The sequence below is a fragment of the Triturus cristatus genome, chromosome 9, assembly GCF_964204655.1.
Source record: "Triturus cristatus chromosome 9, aTriCri1.1, whole genome shotgun sequence".
Classification (NCBI taxonomy): Eukaryota; Metazoa; Chordata; class Amphibia; order Caudata; family Salamandridae; genus Triturus; species Triturus cristatus.
Genome location: NC_140592.1, coordinates 1,038,364,330 through 1,038,376,747, shown reverse-complemented (window position 1 = coordinate 1,038,376,747; position 12,418 = coordinate 1,038,364,330). Strand labels below are relative to the sequence as shown.

The 12,418-nt window shown below is 45.9% G+C and overlaps 1 protein-coding gene across 4 annotated transcripts in view; it reads left to right on the top strand.

Moving 5' to 3' along the window:
• The window catches only part of FERMT2 (FERM domain containing kindlin 2), a 601,536-nt gene that overhangs the window by 428,925 nt on the left and 160,193 nt on the right, over positions 1-12,418 (top strand). For all 4 annotated transcript variants that reach the window (XM_085626843.1, XM_085626841.1, XM_085626844.1 and 1 more), the window contains one exon: positions 4,091-4,225. In XM_085626843.1, coding sequence (XP_085482969.1) covers positions 4,091-4,225 — 135 coding nt within the window. The remainder of the gene's footprint in view (positions 1-4,090; positions 4,226-12,418) is intronic.

Below are 12,418 nucleotides of genomic sequence, written 5' to 3'. Positions count from 1 at the left end.
GAAATGTAGGCTTAGACTCCCACCTCAGCGCACTCATCTGGGGGTCCGCCAGACACAGAATAGCCCTGAAAAAATTGCAGTTGCCCACCTCACAGGGTGGCCTGGGAGCCCCCTCCTTCGAGGCCTACTTCTTAGCAGCACAGCTGCAGTGGCTGTCGCTCTGGACGGCAGACAGGTATACTGTGGAAACTCACACCATCGCAGGACAGATATCGGTCCCAGAGATCCGTCGCCTACTCCTCCCTGGCACCAAACCAAAACGCACATACCCTCTGCAAGTGTCAGTGGCACGTAGGTGCATGCTGAGGATACACCGCATGTCCCCGGGGACCCCGTTGTACTCCCCTCTACTCACCCTGGCGGGATGGCCCAAACAGGAACACTACTACACAACAAACGCGGTCCGCACGTGGACATCATGTGGTATAACGGAAGTGGAGTCCCTTTTTGAGGACGGGCGACTAAGACCGTTCCACAGCCTTGTGGCAGAATACGATCTTCCCCCGGGACAATTCCTGCTTCACCGCCACCTCCTAGATAGCTACCGACCATACCAGGACCTAATCAAAGGGGAACCACGCACACATCCAGTTCTTCACACGATCCTACACATGGGAGCAGGGCAACATTTAACGACCTGGCTTTATAAAGCCATTCGGGAACTGACTAATAAACCACTGGAGACCCTGAGGGCTACCTGGGAGGCTGAAATCGGGCGCGCACTACATGATGGGGAGTGGGAGAGGGCTTTGGAGTACCCTAAGAAGGTCTCAAGAAACGCACGCTTTAAGAATATCCAATATTACATTCTGCACAGGGCCTATTTAACACATGCACGCCTCCAACGATTCTACCCCGACACTCAGTTCCTATGTCCCAGATGCCACGAACGGAATGCAGATTTCCAGCATATGTTTTGGAATTGTTCCGTCATTAAAACTTTCTGGCACCATATTCATACTGCTTTGGGTACTCTCACAGGGCTGGCCTGCATGAACACGTGGGAGGCCTGCGCCATAGGCATCTTTCGCGCAAGTAAGCAGCACAAGGTGCGGACCAGTTTTCTCTCCCTTGTGGTGCTCTTAGCCAAACGCAGCATCGCCATGCACTGGCGCTCCCCCACCGGTCCACCGCTGGCGGCTTGGGTGGGAGCTACACACAAATGGGCGGCGGCTGAGGAGGAGACATTACGGGAGGAGGAGGTGAGAGGGGTCCGCAAACACCCAATATCTATGGAATGGGCCATGCTATTATATCCGTTCAAGCAGCTAACCCCGGGAGCAGATCCAAACGACGGCCCGCCCGCATTGTCAGCCCTGCACACGCAGTCACAGACCCCACCCAACCAATCTTTCGAAATAACGACCGCATGAACTCCACACGAACACCAGCATCAGGGGTGCTATCGTGGCTTCAGATCGAATCTGATATGCAACCGAGAGTCACAGTGGTGCCTTACCCATACGACGTTCCATACCCTCGCTAGAGATTCTGGAGAGGTTCTTCCATGCCCGTTCCCTAGGTTATGCCCCGTTACACCCCAGTTCCTGTGCCATGTCTGGAACCTGAGACAACAGGGTACACTCATCACGATATATCTGTAAGTTGTTTATGCTCCCACTTAATGTATCACCAGTATATACAGATATTATGTACCACCATGGAATATACAGTCTAACCTCACTATTCGATAACTTTGTAGGATGTACGATGTGTGAAATATGAAAATGGCAATAAAAATATGTTTAAAAAAAAAATAGAGAGAAATGTAGGCTTAAAAACCTTTGAAAGGTCCTACACAACTTTAAACTAGATGCAGAACGATGGAAAAACCTCCCCCTCTCTCTGCTCGGAAAAGCGTCCATCGTTAAAATTATCACCCTACCCCAATTGCTATATGCCCTCCAGAATACAGATCATCTACTCCCACGGGGAGTGTTTGCTGAGCTGGAAAGTGGACTCAGATTCCCACTATGGCAAGGAGGTCAGCCCCTGAATTGCGCTTAGAACATTGAGATGTAGAAGCTTACTATTGGGCCTCCCACTTCGTTCCCATGTATGAATTGTTACATAGAGCCATAGATCACCCAACATGCTGCCTGAGAGAGAATAGCTGGTGCCTCGCACACATCTATACTATCTTTATGGTGGGAAGGAAATCTCCCACTTACTGCCCGCAACACGAGTCACTTTAAAGGCATGGGCGAGAGCAACGAAAACAATGGGCTGGGCGAACTGTGTTACAAAGACCACACCGCTCTAGGAAGCTGAAATATTCAAAGAGCTGTGCAAACTAAAGGAGCTTGAGGCCTGGGACCTCTTGGGAATCTCCACAATAGGGGACTTAACGGACAATGGGGAACTCAAAACCTGGACTACGCTTAGTCAGGAACATGGCCTACACAAATCCCAATTCATCAAATATGCGCAGCTGTGACATGCATGGTGAGCAGAGGGTATACAGTGCACGAACTCACAGGACTACGCCCTACTAGAGGGAAGACTACTACTGGAAGAGCTTGTAGAAAAGGCTGTCTCTCTAACATACAAAGCTATTAACAATAACATGCCAGACAAGGGATTGTGGGGAAGGTGGGAAAAGGATATCGGGCCACTGGAATACCTAGATTAGGAGGCGGCATTATACATCCCAGAGAGATTGCTATCGAGGCACGGTTGCGCCTTGTACCATATAAGATGCTGCATAGAACACAGTACGATAAAGAAAAATTACACAAGATGGGAAAATCGGAAACGCCATATTGCCCCACCTGTAAAACTGTCAAAGGCAACTTTTTTCACACAATATGGGCCTGCCCTGTGATGCAGACACATTGGGAGGCCATAATTGAGATATTGGGGACAATATTGGAAACTACACTGCCTGTTGAACCTGGATTCGCCCTATTGGGAATCCCGAGTGAGGTAGACAATAGGGACCAACTACTTTTCGCCTCCCTAGGATTGGCGGTAGCCAAGAGAGATGGGGCTAGGTGATGGGGAGTAGTGGCCAATCCTATGATTCAGGAAGGGACAAGGGGGATAGACCTTTATATGGCCACTGTCACACCCCATACTTAAGTAGGGGCTGCCCCAGAAAATTCCACGAAATATGGAATCCGTGGAGATGACTCTTTGGACAAGATATAAGGTAAGACACACAACAGCTCACGTTACAAACCTCCAGGGGAGCCTTTATGGTTTGACATGGAGAGCCGCCCTAGTACAGAGAATGTACCTTGTTATCCCTCATTCCCGGGTCCAGAGGGGAGATCGGATGCTATGAAAGAGCAACGGTATTGATTCAAACGAATACGATGTTATGGGAATGGGGGGTATCTATTAATGATGGCTGGGTTTTTATGCGACCAACAGTTGCAGTATGGTCTGTTGAATGTATTTAGCATATAAAAATAGAGATTTGGGGGGGCGGGGGGGGGGGGGGGGGACATCTCTACTCCATTACTTTCGGGGCAGAACGAATCTCACATGGAGTCTCCTGGCGACATCTGGTGGCACATTAGCAGTACTAAGAAAAGTTCCCCAATACTGTCCTGCGTCTGGGGAATTTTCTAAAGATGAGCAATCTGAGATTAGATACATTATCCAACAGAAAGAGTGCTACTGAAGCTAACCTGTTCTGTCTCCTCTCCGCCAGTTCACCCTTTCATCCTGTGATGTAGTGTGTGCTATGTTAGGCCTGTTAAATCATTCTGGTTCTGTGTAATAGCTTTCATTATCAATTGGTTACCCTTTCATCTGATTTGGAGTGATAAATGTGGTGAAAGATGAATAAAAGTGGTATCCTATTATGTTCCTTTGTGTAGTTATGTCACCTTATTTGTCATGTACTGTAAGTTAGCCCTCATTTATGAAAATGTAACTACTAATCCTTAGATTCCACCCATTTTACAAACATTTAATGCCTTAGTGAACGACTTACCATAATCTGTTTTTGTGTTGATACTACTGCATGTTTGCCCCAAATTTTGAAAAGCCAGTTGCCTTTTACAATGTAAACTGAATTAATTTGCAACTTTCTTTGTTGATTACCAGATTTCTGTTAATGGAAATGTTATCCTTATTTTAGTATCACATCAACAAACTTTCAGTAATATCCTCGGAAAATCACTTCAATAACAGTGAAAAGGAAGTGGATGAAGTTGATGCTGCTCTTTCTGATTTAGAGATCACATTGGAAGGAGGGAAAACAATAAAAGTTCTGGTAAGCTCATTTTATTTGTATGATCTAGAATGAAATTCATAATTCTAGTTGTTTGTTGATTCAAATGCTAGACTATAAACATTGTCACAAAATAGATTAGTGCCTTTGGTATTTACAGTGTTTGTGTAGTTCTTGTGATTGGTGCTTGATTGAGAACATTTGAGAATGCATTTCTTCACAGTACTGCAAGTTTCTTACAGTTCTCACCAGTGGTCAGCTAAACCTCTCACTTGGTAAAGGTGCCTTACACACCCTGTTCATTTTATGCTAGTCTTCTGTGCAGAGACTGCCAGCATGAGTTCCATTTTTATGTCATTATGTTTTTGTGGTGTAATCTGTAGCACTCCAGAGTGATTGTTTCATTGTATATACAGGACGCTGGAATGAGCCGTTTTGTTTTGCCCTCCGAATTAATTGAACTGAAAGGAACTTCTCAGAACATTTAACTGTTTCCTTTAACTTTCAAGCATGAAGTTAAAAAAGGGCGGGTGGGGACTGGGGTTTTCTAGTGGTATTGAGGCGCAGTTTTGTGCATTTCCACTTCCACCCCAATGACCGATCCAGATTTAGTGCCATTTCTTATATTATCTAAATGAGACTATGGTAACTGTACTAGCTGGTTTACTTAACCACCTCTTGATCCCAGTGAAAGCAGTCACTCTGCTTCCAGACTCTTGACGGGTACCAATAAAAAAAAAAATATATAACTCTGGTTCTAATAAACCTGCACTAGCTTCCCCTTCAGGCCTTCAAGAACTACCAAACCATCTCTCTGCTCCCCTTTCCTGCCAAAGTCTCAAAGGCCATGGACCACCAATTTACGGATCACCTTGAGAACAGCAATCTGCTGGACATCTCCTAATCTGGATTTTGTACCAACACCGCCCTGATAGCTGCCACTAACAGAGCCCTGTTCGACTGGGGAGAAATGGCAGCCCTGATCCTCCTCAACCTCTTAGCAGTGTTTGACACTTTATCCCACCACACACTTATCAAGAGGCTTCACCACATTGGAATTCATGGAGATGCCCTCAAGTGGATTACCTCCTCCCTCACTGGAAGAACCCAGAGAATCTGCCTACCACCTCTCACTTCGGAATGTAAGAACATCCTTATCCGGTGTCCCTCAAGGCTCGTCCCTCAGCCCTACACTGTTTGACCCCTACATGACCCCCCCCCCCCCCCCCTTGCTGGCCAACATAATCAGAACCCATGGACTTAACATCATATTCTATGCCGACGACACCCAACTAATCCTCTTGTTATCTGAAGACCTCTCAACCATGATGGCTTACTTCCACAGGTGCATGACGAGCGTCGCCGACTGGATAAAGGACAGTTGCCTAAAACAACACGGACAAGACGGAAGTACTGATCTTTGGGAACACTACCTCCCCTTGGAACGACGCCTGGTGGCCATCCAAACTAGAACCCGCATCCACTCCAGCAGATCACGCCTGCAACCTTGGCATCATCCTATACCACAGGCATGCCGACGCATTGCTTTGCAAAATTGCAGCTGCCCCTTGACCAAGGTGGGCTAGCAGCCCCGTCATTTGAGGCGTATTTCCTGGCCGCCCAGGTGCAATGGGTGTCACGCTGGACAGCAGACCGGGCACGGGGAGAGCTGATCACCACAACAGGGCGTATTCCAACCCCCACTGTTCACCGCATGTTACTACCAGGTGCAGCGCCGATCCCGGATGGGCCCTTACAAGTCACTACGGCGCGCGCCTGCGTGGCTCGTATCCATCGTATGGACCAGGATGCGCCCCTGTACTCTCCGCTCCTGCCACTGATAGGGCTCCCTGGGGGCAGAGCACATTATACGGAGAGCATGCTGCAAACATGGACAGACCACGCCGTGACAGAGGTGGGGATGTTATTTTGTGACGGGCGCCTACAGACATTTGACGTGCTGGTTGACTATTTCGAGCTTCCCAGGGGACAGTTCCTACGACATAGACAGCTCCTTACAGACTGTCGCAAACAGTGGCGCGTGATCGGTACGGTACCCCCCATACACCCGGTCATTCACGTGATTTTGCAGATGGGGCCGGGGCAGCACCTAGTCACTTGGATATACAGGGCCGTACGGACCCTGAGGCAACCCACACTTGCACCCCTCAGGGAACATTGGGAAAATGACTTTCGCAGGCCAATACACGACCGGGAATGGACCAGGGCCCTTGAATATACAAAAAAAGTGTCCCGTAATTACCGCTTCAAGAATATACAGTTACACATCCTGCATAGGGCGTACCTTACTCCTGAAAAACTACAGAAATACTTTCCTGATAAAACGTTTGCTTGCCCTAGGTGTTTAGAGCCGGCTGCCTCTTTCATACACATGCTTTGGGAGTGTCCGACACTTCACAGTTACTGGAGTGCGATACACACCGCTCTTTGTACAGTCACAGGGTTGCAAGACCTCTACACATGGGAGGCCAGCGCATTGGGCATTCATGGGCGGCACAAGAATAAAAAGGTAGAGAAGACGTTTTGCTTTCCTGGGGCTTATCCTGGCCAAACGATGCATTACCATGCACTGGAAGACACCGGAGGGACCTCCCCTGGCGGCATGGGTGGGGGCAGTTAAGAAGTGGGGGAAGGCGGAGAAAACGCTACTTAGAACGGAGGAAGCCCAGGGACATCGCAAACATCCGATCTCCCTGCCCTGGGCGATGCTAATGCACTCCTTCGCACAAGAAACAATACCGGCGGTGGGCCAGCGAAATGGTGGGCTCTCCGGGGGCCTCCGCGACTCAGGAGCCCGCTCAGGGCGGTACGCAGGAGTCCCAGGCACCCGGCGGATCCTAACTACAGACTATAACTGTTTCCTCATTAGGCCCAGGCACAGAAAATTATCAATACTCCCGCCTCTACCCCCTCCATGGACCCCCTTTCTTCCGCGCCTGCGAAACCCTAACAATACGACAGGCAATGACACTGCTCTCCGACGCTAGATACACACTGCTTATATTCCAAGACATGGTGCACTCCCCAGTTTACATACCCCCAGTTCGTTAATAGTAAACAGGTAGCTACACTTCAATAGCCAATGTGATACTCCACACAGGGGATATAGATACCTATAGTAGGCCCCGTATGGTGCGGCAACCACAGTGTACACTAGTGGGCTGGGCCCAGGCACAGGCTTTGGTAGCCTGTTTATATCTCGGAGATAAGGCGGGGACCATAACACCCTAGGCCTGCGAGTCCTAATGACCTCAGAAGCAGCGTCTGTACACCCCCATTCACGGGCTCATACCTACTGCATTTCCAAATGTGAAAATGTATGCAATGTTTTATTACAAATGCCAATAAAAAGAGTTTAAAAAAAAAACTAAAAAAAAATCATTCTAGACCACAGGCTCATCTTGAAGAGCTAGGTCAACGCAGTGTCCTCTTCCTGCTCGCCTTCCGCACCTGACGTACCATCTCTCCAGCCCTAGTCACCAGCCACCTGAACTACGACAATGCACTTTAAGTAGGGATCACCTCGCACCTCCTGAAGAGACTGAAGACCATACAGAATTATGCAGCCAGATGGTCCTCCTTTGCCCCATGTGCATTTCTTGGTAGCATGCAGTTTTGCTCTGCTTGGTGACTTCAGTAGTGTTGGTCTTTTGTTGAGCTTGACTGCTTCTTTGGCTGGCCTCTGATTGTATGCCTTGGTTTTGTGCTCCTGCTACTGACATCCGATCTAATCTGCTGCTCCTGATGTAGAATACTGACCGGCCCGCTTAGAGACCATTGAGTAAAATCTCTTGGTCGTTATCAAAAGCCGATTTCATATTAAAATGTAATAAGGCACTGATGTGTCCCTAATCTCTTTTCTGTAGTAGCTCTCCTCTGATGGCCCCAAAATAAGGTGACACATTTTTATTAAGATGGGATTCTAGGTCACCGGTTAGTCTAATCCTTTATTGCAGCTATTGTTAAACTAAAGGGTAGTATTTGTTTGTTGTAGCCATTGAACTTTAAAATTGCGGTATTTCACCACGAAGTCTGATTCATTGACAAACACTCTGCTAAATGGAACAAATGTGAGGAACCCTCCTCTCCTTCCTTTACAAACCTCAAATAGAGGAAGTAATATTGAAGAATGTGACAATGGTCACTTTTACCAAAAGTGCAATAAACTTCCATTGCAGGTTATTGTCATCCTTAAGTGTAAAGATGTTTTTTCTAAATGTCAACATCTTCATATAGAAAAAGTATATCCCATTGTGTGTTTTGAGTTGTAACACGACTGTTTGTCCATGATAGAGAGTTGGTTAGTGTACTTTAAAAAAAAAAAACATTTTTGGCTCTCGGATACAAAAGTGACATTAAGCTGTTACATTGCTGCACTACTGTAGTCCTATAAGGCTGCCCCAAATGAATGTGCTGCCCACTGACAAACCATTGCCTGAGAAATCCTTTTGGAATCTGACCTCCATAAAGCATGTCCAAAGGTCTGGTATACAAATAATCACTGTACTCTCTCAAGTGCAGTCTCAAGGTGCAAAAGCTAGTGTTGCCTTAATTGGGCACTTTATTGAGCCAAATGAACAAGCTTGTATCCAATGTAATCTGTCATTTATTTATGTTAATTTCATATCATTCTTCCATCAGTTGATTGTAAAGCATTAAAATTACTCTTTTTGGACTTGCATTTACAATTAGTTTATCCTTCATGTTGATCCACACAATTTTTATGTGAATCTGTCCCAAGAGTAATGAACCCCAATGCATTTCAGACCTGTGTGGACCTTCATCTGGGACATACAACCATACTTTACTAAGAAAAGGAAAACCAACAATCCTTCATCATCCAATATTCAACATATTTTTTAAACATGATCAGAAAAACACAAGGCTTGTTTTTGCCTCAATGTAAAACTAACTTTAAAAAAACATAATATTGTTTTCTATTATGTGTTTAACCCCTTCAGTGCCCATGACGAGATGGTCTCGTCATGGGCCGCGGTTGCGCTGTGCCCATGACGAGACCATCTCGTCATGAACCCCGCCCGCTAATGAAACGCCCGGCACAGGGCGTGGAAAGGGCGGGGCACTGAAGAGGTTAACAAGCGATACGTTAACGTGTACCTTCCAATTTATCTTGGTACTTCAGTTGACGTTAATCTACCAATTAATTTTGACCAATATACTCACAAACCAGAATAATGTTGATCAGTCTGGGTCCAGTCCAGTGGTACTAACCAAAGTACAGGAGCATGTCCTTGTTGTACAAAGACCCAATCTTCCATCTCTGGAGCCCAGTTGTAAGCCTGCACTATGTCATCTTTTCTGATCCATTCAACCAGTGGTTGCATTGCCAGCAAAAAAAAAGTAGGGAAAGAGAATCAGTGTCTTGTCCCCGTCCTGATGAGGAAGGGCATAGACAATGTCTTGTTTATTCTTACCCTTTCAACTAGTTGTGTGGAAGATCGGTCATCTGCTCATCATGTCCTGCCAGCTCCCCACATGAGCCCCTCCAATATAAAAGCCGCCTTGTTTTATCCCCGCTTCAATATGGTATCTGCTGGGATCCATCCAGGCAGTCTTCTCGGCACCCATATGAAGTTTTGAGCGCGATCCTATTTAACTTGATGGCTTTTAGCGTGCTATGATTTAACAAACTGCTTCTGAGGTCAAGGAGTAGTAATTCTAAGCAAACTATATCCGCCTTCTGTTCTGTTCCTTTTTTAAAATTTATTTTTATTGACATTTCAACACTATACAGTTCCACATTATTGGAAATATTACCAATCATTACAACCATATCAAGCCGTATGTGGAATTCCAACCGTTTCCAAGGTCAGTCGTAACATAACATAAAATACCAGTAAACAAAATGGCAACAAGATCCCCTCCTCTCTAAAGGACCCGTTTCTGTTCCTGCCTAGTAAAGCATCAGCATTCCCTCTAGAAATGGCCTTAAATGCTTTTCAGAGTTTGGTGTGAGGTTTCCCTCCAGTTATTTAGCTTTAGATTAGAACTGCATTTCCTCCTTGGGTTAATCCGGGATCTGGTCCTCGACCAGGTACCATGCATTTAATTTTTAAATCTCGTGACTTATGTAGTCTTTGCTTACAGTATTACCTTAAGTCATAGGTCTGTGCTATGTGGTCTGTTTGATTCTAAATAGGGCTCCCGGTTTTATGGTATTTTTTTTATTTTTGTTGCCATTTCCGTCTATTTATCCATATTTATTTTTTGCTTATTTTATCTGTATTCATCCATATTTATTTTGTGGAAAATTAAGCTGAAATTAGTACAGTTCCTCTATTATTTAACCGATAAATATGCACTCATGCTTGAATTTTTGCCAGGTTTCAGTGCTGTGAAGATAAATCAGTGCACTTTTATGAAAATATACAAATTTCAGTATCAACCTTATGCATATTTACGGCTGTTAAAGCCTCTTTACTAAAATACCTTTCTTTTTTTAATCCCCTTAACTATCAATCCACACATCTATTGGCCTGGCAGTTATGGCAGACCGTATTTAGAATTACTTAAAAAGCAAGTCAATATCCCTTTTTTTCCAGATTTTAAAAATAAATACAGACAAGAAAATTAATGTTTTCTGTCTGTATTTATCGGTAAAAATCTGTAAAAACGGGGAGCCTTAATTCTAAACTTGTAGAAATCTTAGAAAAACAACTTTGGGTATGTCACAGTACAGGCATAGTAGCATAGCATGTCTGAATTGGTCTTTTCTGTGGAACTGTTTGGATTGCTTGGAGGGTACAGAATGTGCAGAGGAAAAGTAAACCAAGAGCCAGATCTGGAGTAATCTACATCAGACAATTTAGAAGCTCCTGAAAATCTCCCAAAATAAATGTTCTCCATACCAGTGCCTCGGAAGTGGAAGCTTTGAAAGCTGAGTGGTTTATTAGAATCTACAACAGTTGTAAAATGCTTTGCTAGAGAGATTCCACCCACCCCGACAGACCACGCACGGAACCTCTGCATTCTCGACTCCTCCCTCTCCATGACCCGCCAGATCAGCTCCATCGCCTCCACCTACTTCAACTGCCTTCGGGTCCTCCGCAAGACCTTCAAATGGATACCCCCAGAATGCAGAAAACCCGTCACCCACACAGTCATAACGAGCAGATTGGACTACGGCAATGCCCTCTACGCCGGAATCAACAGAACCCTCCTACACAGGCTACAGACTATCCAGAACGCCGCAGTCAGACTCGTCCTCGGAACCCCACGGCACGAACATATGACCCAACACCTACGTGACCTCCACTGGCTCCCCGTCGAGAAGAGTTACCTTCAAGCTGCTCACCCGCACCTACAAATCCCTCCACAACATCGGACCCAAATACCTCAACGAGAGAGTCTCCTTCCACGTACCCAAGAGGAACCTTCGCTCCGCAGACCTTGCACTTGCGAAGACTCCCCGCATCCGCAGAACCAGAGCAGGAGGAAGAGCTTTTTCCTACGTCGCAGCCAAAGCCTGGAACGAGCTCCCTGTGAACATCAGACACTCCCCGCACCCTCTACACCTTCAGGAAGAACCTCAAGACCTGGCTCTTTGACTGAACCGGAGCTGCACCCCCTCCTCCCTCCTCCCAGCGCCTTGAGACCCTCATGGTGAGTAGCGTGCTTTATAAGCCCCTGATTGATTGATAATTCGGGCACAACAGGCAAGAAACGTGTCGACCCCATAGCCACTATTGGACATTACTGCTATGGTGGCGCTCACTATCTGGTTTTAACAGGGATCAGTGGGCTCATCTGATCAAAATTGTTTCTCCAGAGTACCACTGGCTACCCTTTTTATTTTATTTTTTTGAAATTTATTTTTCCTTTATTTCCATAAAGCAAACGAAACATCAAAACAAACATAAACGAGCCATACATCATTATTAATGCAAATATTACTTGATAACATCTATTGCCTGCTATTCCATCACCTTTAAGTTATACATACTGATACAGATAAATCCAGTTCTCCCATCTTTCATCTGCCCCGTTTTCCCTACTGTCCCTCAGCACCCTTCGACTCTCCCCAGTGATACCAGAACAGTCTTCAGTCACTAATATCAGTTTCAGAAGCTTCCAGTGGTGGGTCACATATGTTACCCCGAAAGGTATTCCAGTTACCCCATACCAGTTTCCATTTGCGTGGGCATCCCCTGTTGATGTAAACAATCCTTTCCACCACCATGGTGCTGTCAAGGT